This window comes from Camelus bactrianus, chromosome 35 (assembly GCF_048773025.1).
Source record: "Camelus bactrianus isolate YW-2024 breed Bactrian camel chromosome 35, ASM4877302v1, whole genome shotgun sequence".
In the NCBI taxonomy this organism is placed as follows: domain Eukaryota; kingdom Metazoa; phylum Chordata; class Mammalia; order Artiodactyla; family Camelidae; genus Camelus; species Camelus bactrianus.
Window position 1 is genome coordinate 1,670,099 of NC_133573.1, and position 17,380 is coordinate 1,687,478.

At 42.3% G+C, this 17,380-nt stretch overlaps 1 protein-coding gene and 1 pseudogene across 1 annotated transcript in view; both read left to right on the plus strand.

Annotated features, from left to right (window-relative positions):
• Window positions 1-8,880, plus strand: part of CCDC7 (coiled-coil domain containing 7) — a 196,693-nt gene extending 187,813 nt beyond the window's left edge. The window contains exon 38 of the mRNA XM_074357988.1: window positions 428-8,880. Within this exon, the coding sequence (XP_074214089.1) occupies window positions 428-735 (308 nt within the window). The 3' untranslated portion in view covers window positions 736-8,880. The remainder of the gene's footprint in view (window positions 1-427) is intronic.
• Window positions 8,881-8,892: 12 nt separating this feature from the next.
• Window positions 8,893-12,969, plus strand: LOC123612806 (methyl-CpG-binding domain protein 3-like 1; annotated as a pseudogene).
• Window positions 12,970-17,380: the final 4,411 nt, after the last annotated feature.

Here is a 17,380-nt window from a genome sequence, read left to right on the forward strand (position 1 = left end):
AGCATTTCTTTAGCATACCCCCCTCTATTCTAGCTCTCGACTTTTTCACTGTAGGAATACAGACTTTTCTTTAAGGTATGCTGTCTCATTTACAGATAAAAACTTTGAGAATTTATTGACTGGATTGCTTAAGTATTTTTTTCTTTTTACTGACCTATTTAAAAAGGTCTTTCTCTAACATATTATATAATTTTTGCTATTTCTTTTTCTTCATTTATACTCTTACTGTTTATGTTTATAAATACCAAATACCCAGCAACAGAAAACCAGAGAAAATATCTGGGTTAATAAAGCTGCTTTATGTAAATTATTGAAAAATATACAGAAGCTGTACTTTAGAAGTGGATTAATAAGATTTTAAGTTTCTAAAAGTTGAAAGGAGGTCATTTCTAGAATAATTTAATGAAACTAGTCTCCGCTTTTTTAGGGCATCAAAAAAAATTGACCTCAGGGAATAAAAAGGTTGACCTTAAAGATACTCTGCCTGCTATGATCTCTACAGCTGCAAAACCTATCTATAAAGGTAAAGAATCCTTGCCGTACAAAGGTGTACGAAATGAAACCTCATACCGTGGTTCCAGCGACCACATTTCCCAGTCGCCTAAAACCTATGGGCCCTCCCCCAGACAGACAGACAACCAGGAGGCAGGTAAATTTTTCCAAGCCTTTCTTCTTATCTGTCCATCTGTCTCTTTTTTTCTTATATATATGTGCATGGATCTTCCTTACCTCTGATCCAGGTAAATTGACATAGGTCTTTTATTTCTCACACCTTTAAGTTGCTGCATGATATTCTGTAATATGAATGTGCTGTAACTGATTTAACCATTTCTCGACTGACAGGCATTTCCATTTCTTTTATTGATGTATAGTTATCTACAATATTCTGTTACTTTCAGATGTACAGTATAGTGATTCATTATTTTTGCAGATTATATTCCATTATGGTTTATTACAAGATAATTCCCTGTGCCATACAGTATATCCTTGTTGCTTATCTATTTTATACATAGTAGTTTGTATCTGTTAATCCCACAACCCTAATTTGTACCCCCTTCCCTCTCCCCTCTGATAACCACAAATTTGTTTTCTGTATCTGAGTCGTTTGTTTTGTATATACGTTTATTTGTACCATTTTTCAGATTCTGCATGTGATACCATGTTTTTCCTTGTCTGACTTAATTCACTAAACACGGTCTTCTCCAAGTCAGTCCACGTTGCTGCACGCGACAGTGTTCTTTCTCACGGCTGAGTAGTAGCCCGTTACACACACATGCGTGCCGCATTTAGCTAACCCAGTCCTCTGCTGGTGGGCCTGTGGGTTGCACCCATGTCTTGGCTGTTGTAATTAGTGCTGCTGTGAACCCTGGGGTGCACATGTCTTTTCAGATTAGTGTTCCCGTTTTTCCTGAATGTACACCCGGAGGCTGCTGGATCATATGGTAGTTCTGTTTTTAGTTTTTAAAGAACCTTCTGTACTGTTTTCCACAGTGGCTGCAGCAACAGACATTCCCACCAATGGTGTACAGTAGTTTCCTTTTCTCCATGGCCTCGCCAACATTTGTTATTTGTAGACTTGATTAGATAGTCATTCTGATACGTGTGAGTTGATACCTCATTGCTTTTGGTTTGCATTTCTCTAATAATTAGCAATGTTGAGCATCTTTTCATGGCTTTGTGTAGACATTTTCACAACAGTAATTCTTCTAATTTAAGAATACAAGATATCTTACATTTATTTGTGTCTAATTTCTTTCATTAATGTCTTATAATTTTTAAGATAGTTTTTGCTTAAATTTATTCCTAAGTATTGTTTTTTCATGGTATTGCAAAATGGATTATTTTCTCATTTTCTCTTGCAGATGTTTCATTGTTAGTGTATAAGAATTCAACTGATTTCTGAATTTTGATTTTGTATCTTGCAACTTTATTGAATTTGTTGGTTCTGACTGTGTGTGTGTGTGGAGTCTTTTGGGCTTTCTGTGTAAGATCGTATCACCTGAAAACAGCTACACTTCACTTCTTCCTTTCTGACTTGGGCGCCTTTCCTTGTTCTTCTCTGACTGCTATGACTGGAACTTCCAGTACTGTTCTGAGTAGAAATGGTGAGCATGGACATCTTGTCTTGTTCCTGATCTGAGATGAAAAGTTCTTAACTTCGAACCTAACTGAGTACGTTAGCTGTGAGCTTGTCACATGTGGCCTTTATTAGGTACATTCCTTCTATTAGGTACATTCCTTCTATATGTCGGACTTGAGAGATTTTACCATGAGTGGTGTTGAAATATGTCAGATTTTTTCTTCATCTATTGAGATTTTTATCCTTAATGTTGTCAATGGGGCATATCACATTCATTGATTCCCTTGCATCTCAGGGATAAATTGCATTTGATCATGGTGTATAATCCTTTTGATGTTCTCTTGAATTCTGTTTGCTAGTATTTTGTTAAGAATGTCTGTGTTTGTCTGTCAAGGACTGGCCTGTTGTCTCCCTTGTGCTGCTGTTGTCTGGTCTGGCATCTGAGATGTGGGTGTGTGCAGTTCTCCTGCGGAAATGAGGCCTAGGTCAACGGCACGGGCTCTGGGGTGACAGGGTGGTGATGGCTTGGGCCCCGCGAGCAGGTGCAGTAGCAGCGTGACCTGGGGATGGTGGGTCAAGGTCACAGCTCTGGCCCAAGGAGGCAGTCACAGAGCAGCAGCAGGGCATCCAGGTGATGACCCATTCGAGCCAGAACGTGGAGTGCAGAGCAGCAGGAGCTTGGCCTCATAATGGCCCCGGGGTGGGTCTCAGAGCAGTGGCAGCCCCTCTGGTTTCACAGGTGGAGAGGCGCTATGGCTTCTCAACATCAGAGAATGGGACATGCCAGCAGCTGGGTCCTGGGGGCAGGTCTTCAGCACAGGGGCAGGGACAGCACCTGCCCCAGGGGGTGATGGGGAGGGGATGGTAAGACGGACTCCAGGCAGCCTGGTCAGCTCAGGACGAGCCTCGGTGCAGCTGTGCGGGTCCTTCATGGCGGTGAGGCTGGGGGGTCCTCTCCTTTCCCCCCAGGGGCCGCCTTGGGCTGGAGGACGAGCTGACTCAGGGGAAGTGCTTCCTACACTTCCCAGTGCAGCCACCCTTGGATTCTGAGCGCCTCCGAGTCTCTGCTGCTTTTCTCTGAGCAGAGCTCCCCGGGGCTGTTCTCATTGGTTTGTTGTGCCGGTTGCTTCCACGTGGGAGGCGAGCACGGGGCTCCTGGCCCTCCGCCTTTATTGTTGTGTATTCAAAGAAATCATGCATTATTTTTACTCCTTTATTTTTCAAAGCATAATAATAAATCTTGAAAATCTTTCCAGATCAGCACATCCAAAGCAGCCTAATTCCTTTCCAGTCCTTTGTATTTGTGCATTTCAAAGTTTGTGTAACTGGGCCTCTGTGAAACGGGCACTTTGCTGGTTTCCAGTTTGCAATCTGGTTACAGTGTCGCAGCAAACATCCCTGGAGTTGACAGCCGTGTGCCGTCCACTCTGGACCCCATGAACTCACAGACGAGTCCTCTCCTCAGAGGAGCTGCGCGGATTTCTTTTGATACCTTTCTTTTGCAGCTCAGAAATTGATTTTCATTTAAAACTTTTTTTTTTGAAGAACTGTAGATATATTATGCATATACATTTTATGTATTCTAAAAAACGAAATTCTAGTGAATTTGAACCTTTTAAATTCCTCTGTCAGTGCTTCTCAAGGTGTGGTCTCTGGACTAGCAGCTTGGGCATTAATTGGAAGCCTATTAGAAATACACATTCGTGGACCCTATCTCAGATCTACTGAAACAGAAGCTGTATGTTGGTTCAAGCCCACTAACCGGCTTTAACAAGCTCTCTGGGTACTGTGATGTGAACTGTTTCCATGCAAACAGGGAGTCAGACCTAAGTACTCCTTTTCCATTTCTGTTGTTAATACTCATATTTGACAGTGTTTTTCATATAAAAATTGTGTTAACTATAATGAAATTAAACTTCTGTGGCATTTTTTAAAGTACGGGATGGTTGATTTACAATGTGTTGGTTTGAGGTGTACAGCAAAGTAATTCAGTTATACGTACTTAAAGTAACCTACCATGGAAAAGAACTTAAACAGAATACATGTATATATGTACGTAGGACAGTGAATCTAGTTCCCTGTGCTGTGCAGTAGGTCCTTGCTGTTCATCTATTTTATATACAGTAGTGTGTGTCTGTTAATCCCGCGCTCCTAATTTATACCCACAGCCCACTTTCCCCTTTGGTCACCATAAGTATGATAAAACTATTTTTTTTAATCCAGCAATAACTTTCCTTTAAAGTGCCACGTACAGCTGCCCAAAAACCTGTAACCCGCCCACACTTCTGAGGATAAATAAATAACGAGCAGATTTGTGGAGACAGTAGTGAAACTGCGGGAGTGGAAGCCTTATGAAAACAACAGGCCTGGAGCCCACGGTGCGTCCTGAACGGCAGCGGGAGGGGCCGCTGCCCATGGAGTGCTCTGATCGGCAGCAGGTGAGTTTGAATGTTTGAACTGCTTTTCCTTTTTTCTAATTTTGAAAGTATCACAGTCGTCTTTTGTTAGGGGAAGGTGTAGGTTTATTGATTTTTTTAATGAAGGCGCTGAGGATGGAACCCAGGACCACATGCATGCTAAGCATGTGCTCTACCACTGCGCGCCACTGTACCCTGCTCCCTGCCAGCTGTCTTCTAAATTTCAAACGATGAAAATACTCCCGATTCAAGATGGTACTGTTCAAACACTGCACGACCAACGTCAAAAAGGAAAGGAAGGAAACATAAATGCCTCGTGACAGGAACCTCACTGACACGTGAGAGCAAGTCTGAAGGGGTGCAAACACAAGTGATGGGAGTGGTAACCGTGAATCTTGCCTATCAGTGTTAACAGCACTGTTGCTAACATCAGTCTTATATTTATTATAATTATATGTTATATATTTTATTAATATGAAAATCAGCATTATTGGTAATGTTTATAATGATAAAGGTGTTTCTAGCCACAGTTGGACTGTGCTCTGGAAAGCATAAGTATCATTAGATGGGACTGTCTTAAATCCAGTTTGGGTTATTACTGACACAGGTATTTAAACTTACATAGAATCCTTTTGCACCTTGAATGTTACACTGCCGCAGCAGGAATTAGAGCAATGAACAATACTAACCTAAGTATTTCGGAGTTCTGTTGTGTATCAACATTGAATAAGGAAATATTGGATTTCTAAAAAAACAATATGAAGTAGAATAAAATGAATGAAATAGTGGTTATCCCCTATAATCTCTCAGTATACAGATATTTATACTTTACACAGCAGTAAAAATATGTATAACATACATAAAAAGAAATCATGAATTGAGCATGAAGTATCAGTCAAGAAAATAAACAGTAATCCTTCCCTGATAACATTATTTTCTGAAGCTTCCAAAGATCCCAGAGATTATATAAAAATGAAATGTATTAATAACTTTTGTCAAAGTTTTGGAGAGAATACATGAAGGAAAGAGAACTGTGGCTAAGTTGCCACTAGCTGGATTGTGAGCAATGTAAGTTTTATGCTTCTTTGTGGAATCACTTTTCCCACATGAGTTCTAGTTCGGCACGGCGGCCCGCCCCATCAGTGGTGACTGCTGGAACCAGTGCTGCATCTGTCTGCTTCTGTGCACTGTCCAGATGACAGTGGGTAGGATTTATGTTATGTGATCATCTGATTAAATGAGCTAACGTGTGTGCTACAGCAGTGCTGACTTTCAAGCCTGTCTACAAAGTGAGCCCCCCCTGGGGTGCTCTAAAGGCCACGCGCTCTTGGCCCCAGTTAAAGCAGACTCTAGAGGTGACTTGGACGTGCAGCCCGTGTGGACACGATGCTTCTACTTGAGGTTTTAAGGGAAGTCAACTAATACCTCGGCCCATATACAAATGGTTGCGGCTGATTTTTTTTATTTTTTTAATCTGAATCTTAAAGCCACTGGCAGAGCGGGGCCCAAAAAATAGACTCAGTCTGTCCTGGCTTCACGTTGGTGTTCCTCCCAGACACCTCTTCCTGGGCAACCACAGCCCGCTCCCCAAGACTCCGTTGTGGTAACGGACGTGTTCTGTACCTGGGCCCTCCGGGACGGGCGCTGTGAGCCACCCGCAGCTACTGAGCTCTTGAAATGTGGCTGGTGGGGCTGAGAATCTAGAGGTTAAATTTTTTTATTTAATTTTACTTCGCTGAAATCTAAGTAGCCGGCAGACTTGTGGCTCCTACGATGGGCAGACAGCACACAGCTCGAGGACTGCCAGTGATTAGAGAGCCTGACAGGGCTGGGGAGGGCGGGGGGGCTGTTCGGCAACCTCCCTGCTGATCTGCGCCAGGTGCAGCTGTGTGCAGCTCCCGGAGAGGTAGGAGCCGGCGTGGGATTTCAGCGGAGCTGCTGGCGGCGGGGGGGGGGGTGCTTCTTAGGACGGCAGGGTGGCCCTCAGTAGTGGGCAGGAGACCTCAGCCTCGACCAGGGACTCTGAGCAGCCTGCATTAGTCCAGGATTAGTGGGCACAAGTGAGTAGGGTCTTTGGAAGGCGTGGCTGCCATCAACTATCAGGCAGGTCAGACAGAGATCACACTGATGCTTCAAGTAAACTGAAAAAGCTCCAGACCGTGTGTATCCCTTTCATCTCTTGAATACCTTTGTGCTCTGGCTGTTCTAAAGGCGGTGAGATGCAGAAGACAGACCTGGACTGCCTCAGCCAGAGGGTTCTGAGAGGCCCACTCTGGTATGTAAATTAGAGTATCATCTTTATAAACAAGCTCTGTGCAGAAGCTAGGAGAAAAATTTTTTATTCATAAAAACTACGGGCTCACTGACACCGTCAAGGCGCACTCAGGTGGCGGGAGCACCTGCAGCACGCCGTTTTCCGTCTGTCACCATCTCTAATCAGCAGCTGATGTCCCGAATACTCAGTTCCAAAGTCTCGCATGGAGCTGGTCCAGGGGAGCCGAGACCCAGCAGGAGCAGAGGGTGATCTAAGTGTAACCATTTGATGCCTTAGTACTTAATGAGAGGAAAACATCTTCCCAGAAGAACAGGAGGCTTGACTTTGGGGAGGGTTAGGGAACGCACTTCCCCTGTCGTGTGTTGGCGGCTACCTTCGTGTGCAGGGCCCTGGTGTCCAGGGCTGAGGGTGAGCGTGTTCACTGGGAGGTCCCCCAGCACCAGCAGATGTCACAGTGAGTCAGGGGGCAGGGGCGACGTGCACTTTCTGATCAGAAAACAGTTCTCAGTGTGCTGCGCCCTTCTCCGGGGCGGTGAGCACTGCGCTGGTAAAATCGCTAAATAGTATTTTGAAAAATGCCATGTACTGTGAAATGTAGTCTAATGATGAGAAACGCACAAAACTTGAGTTTTAGAAATGCTTGTGTGTGTATCAGAGGCTGAATTAAGTGAAAAATCCAGTAACTTTGTTTATTCTCAGAACTCTACTGTCTGGAACAAACGAGGAACTCGAAGATCAAAGCCTCTGTGTTGCCAATGGTAAGAAAGGACTCTGTGCTGAAGTCCTCCTGGCTTCTGTTCACTAATGTCCCAGCCGTGCCTCTGCTGTGAAAGCAATTAAACGAAACGTGTGCTCCATGTGTTCTGATACTGTCATGGTTATTTAAGGGTCAGTTATTTGCAGAGCCGTTCTTTATGACACTGTGTAAAGCCACCTCCATACATTTACACGTCCAGGTAGAGGAACTGAATTCAGAAAAGAACTTGCTTTAGTTTCCTTGTTTTATATTAAAGCTGAAATTCACTAAAGAGATCAAAGCCTTTAGTATTTATATAATACTTACTAAACCTAGTGAGACTTACAAATCATACTACTAACTCTCGCTGAACTATAAAAGATCATTTATAAACTCAAAGAACTTATTCCATGTGAGAGTGTTATTAATATCAAGTTTCACTGATACTGGTGTTAAAGGGACACTGAAAAGAATGGGAGGAAAAAACTTGTAAATACTGGCTGAGTTTTAATAGCCTGGTGTCTTTGTTGTTTTGTTTTATATTTTTGGCCCTGAGATTGGTGAATTTTCATTCCTGTTTTTATCTAATCATGTGCCTCTTTTTATGTGAAGCTTTATTTATTATATTTTTACCAGCTTCTAATATTTCTAAATAGTATTATTAAATATTTTGGTTCCTTATCTGTTTGAAAACCCAAATGAAATAAAACTAAATAATGCTCTTATGTATTCAGATTTTTCCCAGTATCCAGAATTACTGCAACATTTCAAACCATGCTTATCACTACTGCATTAGTGAAAACAGTGCCAAGAGATATTTAAAGTTCTACAGTTAAGGATTTAATCTCTTGGTTCAAGAAATGAAAGAGGAATTACAACCAATACCACAGAAATGCAAAAAACCCTAAGAAAATGCTGTGAACTAGAAGCATTTCTAGTTTTCTAGTTCTTGATTCAGTTTTCTTGATTCAAAACTGAATCAAGAAGAAATACATAATTTGAACAGACAGATCACCAGAAGTGAAACAGAATCTTGTAATTTAAAAAACTCCTTGCAAACCAAAGTCCAGGACCAGATGGCTTCCACTGGGGAATTCTATCAAACATACAAAAGAAGAGCTCAAACCAACCCTTCACAAACTCTTCCAAAAGACTAAAGGGGGGGGATACAGCTCAGTGGTAGAGCTCATGCCTCGCATGCACGAGGTCCTGGGTTCAATCTCCAGTACCGCCATTACGTAAATAACCTAGTTACCTTCCCCCACTAAAAAGAAAAGACTAAAGAAGGGGGACACTCTCAAACTCATTCTGTGAAGCCACCATCACCCTGACACCAAAACCAAAGACGCTACTAAAAAAGAAAATTACAGGCCAGTATCACTGATGAACATAGATGCAAAAGTCCTCAACGAAGTATTAGCATACAGAATCCAACAGCACATAAAAAAAGATCATACACCGTCATCAAGTCAGATTCACACAAGGATGGTTCAACACACACAAGTCAATCAAAGTGATACCACAGCAATGAGGGAATGGACAAAAATCACAGTCATCTCAACAGATGCAAAAAAAAAAAAAAGGCATTTGATAAAATGCAACATCCATTCATGATAAACAAAACAATAAACAAAACAAAAAACTCTTTTACCAAAGTGGGTATAGAGGGAACATAGCTCAACATAATAAAAGCTATTTAGGACAAACCCACAGCCAGCATAGTACTCAACAAAATGGCCATACTACCCACCCAAGACAACTACAGATTTCATGCAGTCCCTATCAAATTACCCAGGACGTTTTTCTCAGAACTAGAACAAATCCTAATATTTATATTATATATATTTTTTCATTGTCCGTTACAGCCAAGGATGTTATTTAATTTCTGAACGCGATCAATGTAAAAATGACTAATGACATAGTTTATATTCCCTTTCTGGTATTGAGCTCCCAAAATCCATCTTGTGCTTCACACTTACAGCACAGTCCTACTTTGTAAGGGGAATCGTACCCAACATACCTACTCCATATTTAGATTTTTGTAAGGTTCACAGCTGTAAAATGTGATTCACATGTCTCAATTGTTCCAAACATACTTAGCCATTTTCCACTTAAAGATCATGTCAGATGAATAATGAAAAGTTCCATGTTTGGCCTAGTAACAAAGTGGTGATTGTGCCCTTACCAGGTGGAAACCCCCAAAGAATGGTGAAGTCCGACGGAAGGGTGGGGAGGTCTGAGGAGGTTGGAGGTGAGATGACAGAGACACACAATCAAATGACCTTTCTCAGTGGTTCACAACTCAGGAGTGGAGGGATGGTGGCTGAGAGCCCCAGGAACATGAGGTGACAGGTTTCTGTGGAGTTCGGAGAGATCGGAAGGTATTTAAATGCTGATGGAAAGATTCAGTAGAAAAGGAGAGGTTGAAAATACTGAGGTTTTGTGTCAGGATCCTGAATTTACTAAGGATGAAGGGATGAAGACCAGATCACCACTGGAGGAGAAAAGAAGTTTGTGTTAGTATAATCAGGTGAAATTTGGGAACAATGGAATCTCAGAGATGTTTGCAGATCTGGCAACTACCAGGGTAAAGTTTCCACCTAGTAGTTAGCAGTAGTTATTCTCTGTGAGATACCCGACAAGTTAAGGGACATAGGGTGTGTGTGAAGGAAAAAGGAAATTGGAGAACACCTGAAACAGACTTTGGAAAAAAATCAGAAAGTAAATATGCCAGCACATACAAAGAAAGTTAAACTTCCAGGCATTGTGGATGCTTTCCAGTAGATGCAGATGATTTTGGATTTTCCATGGTGAGGACTTCGCAGAGGAAGCATCGTGACTGGGGAAAACAGTTCCAACCAAAGCCAGGTTGAAACATCTCCATCCCTTTGAGGATGTCCACTTACATATTCGAGACCAGTTACTAGAATCCCATCCCATCCCGGCAATGAGGTCAGATGCTGCCACGAGGAGGAAACCCTGGACACCCCCCCAGCAGCTGTGCTGGCAGAGGAGACCGCAAGGACTCCAGGCATGCAGCAGCACAGGAGAACCACTGAGTCCTCTGGATCTTGCCAAAGCCTTGCAAAAACTTGTACCAAGATGCGCTGGTGAATCCCTGCCAGGGGTGCACACAGGCGGTCCCAACCCCAGCCCCGGGACCACCTCTGCCCAGTCTTCAGATTTGTCAGAGATGACTCCAGGAGCTGGTCTGGGCATCCCGCAGCTCCTCTGCAGACAGTGTCTGGTCACTGAGGAGGAGATCAGTGATCAGGAAAGGAAAGTGAAGACAGCGAGAGAGAGACTGGCAATAGCACTGACTGCAGACAGACTGGTGAGCAAGGCAGAGAGAATGAGGGGCCAAGAAGGACGTCCTGACAAACACCACGACAAGGAGAGATGATGGTGCCAATGAAATTCTGCACGGCGCTTTATTAATGTCTCTTTGCAGCGTTCTTGCTTTGAGTTTGTGAAACTTTAAGATATACTAATAAAAAAAACTTAAACAACAACTATACTTTAAACGAGAAAAAAAAGTATACTAATACTTTCCTTTATTGTAAACTCATTTGTGTAACATAGAAAACAAAGACAGGGCTTTCTGGGGTAAGAAATTGAGTTTCAGGTGGGGAGAGAAAGATGATCTTACCTCTGTGTTGTTGTTTCATTTCTGTTCAATTAGTATGTTATTTATCTGTGTTTTAAAGTTAACAGTTACCAAAGTCATGGGATTGATCAGGTTGTTGCCCTCAGTTACAGAGCACCAGCTACCTAGTCAGAATGGGTTATTCGTTTGAGGTGATATTCCCCAATAGATCCCAAAACATTTCATCGGGTTTCAGTGGATTTTATATCTATGTTCTCAAATAAGATATCTATTTCTATTTTTCTGGGGTTTGTTGCATGTAATGAAAGGCCAGACTTTCCCTTTTTTCCTAGATCTGTATGTGTTTGAAGTTTGATTCATGAAAATCGACATGCCATTGGGGGGACCCATGCTACCGAGAGAGACTATTTGCAGCATCATTAATCTAACAAGAAGCCTGAGCTTGGTTGTATCCATTTGTCTATTTGCCTGGTCACGTGGGTTGTACTAGTCAGATTCTCTTCATCATTACTTACTTTTGCCAGATGGATTTATCAGTTTCTTGAAGAGATGTGTTAAAAAAAGTAAGAGTATATGTATATCTTCCCTAAACCGAGTTATATTAAAATGGAATCTTCTTGGGGAGGGAGGGCATAGCTCAAGCGGTAGAGTGCATGCTTAGTGTGCACGAAGTCCTGGGTTCAATCCCCAGAACTTCCATTAAAAAATAAATAAATAAATAGACCTAGTGACCTCACCCCCCCAAAAAATTTTGAAATACATAAAACAATAAAAAATAAAATTGTATCTTCTCTACCATGTGATAATCATCCAGAACTTTAGTTAGAATGTCTTTTACCATTTGTAGCAACATGGATGCTCCTGAAGAATGTCATTCTAAGCGAAGTAAGCCAGAAAGAGAAAGAAAAATACCATATGAGATCACTCATATGTGGAATCTAAAAGAAAAAAAAACACAAAGCATAAATAACAAAACAGAAATAGACTCATAGACATAGAATACAAACTTGTGGTTGCCAAGGGGGCGGAGGGTGGGAAGGGATAGACTGGGATTTCAAAATTGTAGAATAGATAAACAAGGTTATACTGTACAGCACAGGGAAATATATGCAAGATCTTATGGTAGCTCATGGAGGAAAAAAATGTGACAATGAATATATGTATGTTCATGTATAACTGAAAAATTGTGCTCTACACTGGAATTTGATACAACATTGTAAAATGATTATAAATCAATAAAAAATGTTAAAAAAGAATGTATTTTAACGTCTTGTTTTAAAACCAATGATTATTTAGCCACACTGATTTTTTTTTCTTTTCCTCATGACTCCTTATATGTTTTGGCGGTTTCACATTGCTTCTTCATGATGTACATTCTTCACTGGTTCACTTCACGTGGGCCAGGAGCAGAGACACCCTTTCAGAACTCCCCAGACGTGGAGATTGAAGGAACGTTCACAGGCAGACCAAAACCCCAGAAATGTGGGAGTCTTTATCTTAATTTTTATTTTTTTTAGATTTTACTTCCATTTTGTTTTTATTTTTACTTCCAGGTTTATTGAGGTATAATTGGCAAACAGCACCATGTAAGTTTAAGGTGTGCAGCACAACGATTTGACTTATGAAGTGATGACCACAGTTAGTTTAGTGAACATCTGTCATCTCACCTAGATGCAACATTAAAGAAACAGGAAAAAACACTGTCCTTGTGTTGAGAACTCAGGATCTACTCTCTTAACGACTTTCACACCTACCGTGCAGTATGTTAATCCTCTTTACCGTGTCGCACACCCCTAGTACTTACTTATCTGAGAACCAGAAGTTTGTATCTTTTGACCGCCTTCATCCAATTCCCCTTCCTCCCATTCCTGACTGTAGCAACCACAAACTGATCTCTTCTTCAATGAGTTTCTGTGTTTGCTTGTTTGTTTCTCAAGTATAATCAACCTGTGAAACTATGTTAGTTCCTGGTACACAACATACTGCTTCAGTATTTCTATGCATTTCAAAATAATCACCATGGTAAGTCTAGCGGTCATCTGTCACCACACAAAATACAAAGTTATTGACTATATTCACCATACTGTACATTTCATACCAGTGACTCATGTATTTTTTAATCTGAAATTTTAATCTCTCTCACCTATGTCTCTCCTCCCTCCATCCTTTCTCCTCTGGAGAGTTTCTCCTCTGCTATCCATGACTCTGTTTCTGTTTTGTTATGTTTGTTCATTTGCTTTGTTTTTTAGATTCCACACATAAGTGAAATCGTGCAGTATTTGCCTTTCTCTGATTTATGTCCTTCATAATAATACCCTCTAGGTCCAAACATGTTTTTGCAAATGGCAAGATTTTATTCTTTTTTATGGCTGAGTAGTACTACATGATATATATATATTGCAAATAAAAGCACACATGAATTCAGGTGCATGCGTACAGCTTAACAGCTGTGTGTTACTAAGTTGTTCTTCCAGAAGAACAGCATAAATATCCTTGAGCTGAAAACAGAACTTTTCAAGTGCTACTGAAATTCAGCAGAGAATTAAACTTGAGTGCTCACTTCATCACATTAGCAATAGTCTAACCTGTACTGGCAAAAGATATACTTTTAATTTTTAAAAGAACAATAAAATCAAGAGAAACTGGGATATAGATATAGATACAGATAGAGAGCTCACATCTGCCTTATCCATTCATCTACTGACTGGACTGACTGGCATTTACATTGCTCCTATATCCTGGCTGTCACAAGCAATGTTGCCATGAATATAGGGGTGCATATATCTTCTCAAAGTAGCTAAATGCTTAGGAGTGGAATTGCTGGATTGGATGGTAGTTCTATCACTAATTTTTGAGGACTCTCCATAATGTTTTTCATATTGGCTGTGCAAATTTACATTGCCACCAACCGAGTATTAAGAGTTCCCATGTCCCCACATCCGTACCAACACTATTTTTTTGTTGTCTTTTTGAGGACAGCCATTCTGACAGGTGTGAGGTGATAACTTCACTGTGGTTTTTGACTTGCACTTTCCTGATGATGAGTGATGGTGAGCATCTTGTCATGTTCCTGCAGGCCGTCTGTATGTCCTCTTTGGAAAAAATGTAAGGTCCTGCATATTTTTTAATTGGGTTTTTTTTTTTGTAAGTCAAGCTGCATGAGTTATTTTGGTTTTTTTTTTTTTTTGCATAAGTTCTTTATATATGTTGGATACTAACCCCTTGTTGGACACACCATTCGCAAATACATTATCCCATTTGGTAGGTGGCCTTTTCATTTTGTTGATCATTTCTTTCACTGTGCAAACGTTTTTTAGTTTGATATAGTCCCATTTGTTTTTTTATTCTCATTTCCCTTGCCTGAGGAGGCAGTGCCAAAAAAAGAGAAAATTCCTAAAGCCAGTGTCAAAGAGCATATACTGCCTATGTCTTCTAGAAATTTTATGGTCTCAGGTCTTACATTAAAGTCTTTATTTAATCCATTTTGAATTTATTTTTGTATATAGTACAAAAGGAGTCCAATTTGATTCTTTTGTGTGTAGCTGTCAACTTTTCTCAACACCATTTATAGAAGAGGCTGTCTTTTAACCATTGTATATTCTTGCCTCCTTTGTTGCAGATTAACTATCCATATAAGTTTGGGCTTATTTCAATGCTGTCTATTCTGTTCCATTGATCTATGTGTCTGTTTTTGTGCCAGTACCACACTGTTTTGATTACTATAGCTTTGTAGTAGAATTTGAAATCAGGAAGATTGCTACCTCCTCTTTTTTCTTCTTACTAAGACTGTGTTGGCTGTTTGCAGTCTTTTGTGTTTCCATACACATTTTAGAAGTACTTGTTCTAGGAGGGAGGGTATAGTTCAAGTGGTAGAGGGTGTGCTTAGCATGCAGGAGGTCCAGGTTCAATCCCCAGCACCTCCTCTAAGAATAAATAAATAAACCTAATTACCTCCGCCACCAAAAAAATTGCTTGTTTTAGTTCTGTGAAAAATGTAATTGGTATCTTGATAGGGATTGCATTGAATCTGTAGATTGTTGTGCATTTCCCGATCTTGGAGAATTGGCCTTCTGTCGGAAATGCCCTGGCGGCTTTAGCACACTCCCCTCTGAAGCAGAACTACATTCCCTAGGAGTGGCCCTCTGTGGGCTGCATGGGTCCTACTGCTGTGGTGGGGTGACAACTGTAAACATGCTGGTAGGTATGGTTGGCCCCCTGTGTGCATGGTTGAAGTCCCTGCCTTGTGTGAAGGATACTGGTCGTTGGTGGGTGAGGCTGGGTCCTGGCACGCTGGCTGCTTGGCCAGAGGAGATCTTGGTGCTGGTCTTGGTGCTGGCTCACTGGTGGATGGAGCCTAGTCCCAGCATGGTTGGCTGCAGGCCCAGGGGTCCCAGAACTAGTGTGCTGCTGTTCATGGACAGGACCATGGCCTGGAGGCCCCACGGTTGGTGTTGCCCTGCTGGTGGGGAGTCCAGCTCCTGACACGGCTTGCTGTGGGGTCTACTGTGCCCAGGAACTGGTGACGGTCCACTTGTGCATGGGTCCAGATCCCAGAGCAGCCGGCTGAGGGGCTCAAGGTGTCCCAGAGCTGGTGTGGCTGATGTAGGATGGAGCTGTTTCCCACCCACTAGTGGGTAATGTCACACCCCAGGGCTGGTGCCAGCCCACTGATGGGTGGACTGGGTCCTGGGTGCTATGGCTTGGGACCTGAAGATGCTGGTGCAGGTGGGTGGGGCAAGGACCACAGTGGGTGCCAGGGCTGGTGCTCACCTACTGTTGTGCAGGGCCAGGCAAACCTGAGGAGTTCAGGTGTTTTTTTTTTCCTAACGTATAATTTTTTTGAATATTTCATGATTATGGTCCTATAGCTTTCGTTGTGGAAAGTTTTTTTATAACTGTTTTTGGTTAGTTGTTTTGGCTTTTCAACTATTGATTTGATTCATCTACTAGACATATGCAATTTCTTATCTTATTTTTTGTGTCAGTTTTGGTACAGTGGTTTTTATAACATGGGGAATTTCAACCTCTGTTGTCTAATTATTAGTTTCAGGGTGAAGCCCAGTGTCTGCCAAGGGCAGGAGGGAGGAAAGTGCCCTGGAGACCTTAGTGCGACGTTTTCACCCTGGTCTTGCCTCTGACTGAGACCGACCCTCACATGGGCACCTCCTTGCCAAGCATCCAGGCTCTGCTGGCCTTAGGAAAGGACCCAGAACAAGACCAGGACAGGCCCAGGGCTCTGCATGGTCCTGAGGAGGTGGGGGGGGGGCACTTCCCACTTCCCAAGGCCCTCTAACCCCTAACCCTAAAACATGTTCACTAACTGTCCTGACATTTTGTGCAGGATTTGGATGAAGGTGTGAGTCTGAAGAGAGCTCTTCACCTGGTGATGGGTTGTGTGGGTAAGAGTGGGGAAAAAGACGGGTTGTGGAGGCCAGTTATTTACATCAATCACCATTTGGGGGAACGATAAATCCTAAGGTTGACGTGACTCTGGGAGACTGGGGTGCTCACTGTGTGTGTGTTGATGGGAGAAAGTGGGTGATGTCTGAGATCCCAGAATTGGGGTAAATGAGAGAGTAAAGTGTTCATGAATTATGGGATTGAAGTAAGCAGATTAGGGAAACTAACAAGTTACTAGAAAGTTTGATGAACAACAGGATGTTTACATAGCTTCAAAGCACCACCTGCTAAAATACTTACACAAAGAATAAAAGAAGAACTTTATGGTGGAGAAGCTTGGCTGGCAAAATCCGAACCAGGCGGTCGAGATGAACACCACTGGAGATGAGGTGAGCAAAACCATGTGCTGCTGGGAGGACATGGCGAGGCCCCAGCGGCATTTCCAGGATATCCTTTCTAAAAATGTACACCCCAAGTTCCAGGGCAACGTCAGACACGGCACTTGGGGGGTGTTCTACGCAGTAACTGGCTTGTAGTCCTCCAGTATCAAGGTCATGGGAGCCCAGGAAAAACCAGGGACTGCTCCAGGCTGAAGGGCTCTGAAAGAGGTGTCAGGTAAACGCAGCCCATGTTATGAGGCACAGTTGGATTCTTTCACAATTCAGGGCATTCTTGGGACAACTAACAACTTTCATGGGGGCTGGCAACTAGGAGGGGGCAAAGCATTGAGGCCCTGATTTTGATGAATTCTACCCTGCGGCTGTGAGGGCAGAGTTCCGTATCCGATAGAAACACGTACAAGTCCCAAGAACGTTGGGGCACCAGCTAAGTGACTCATTCTTAAATGGTTCAAGGACAGAAATCT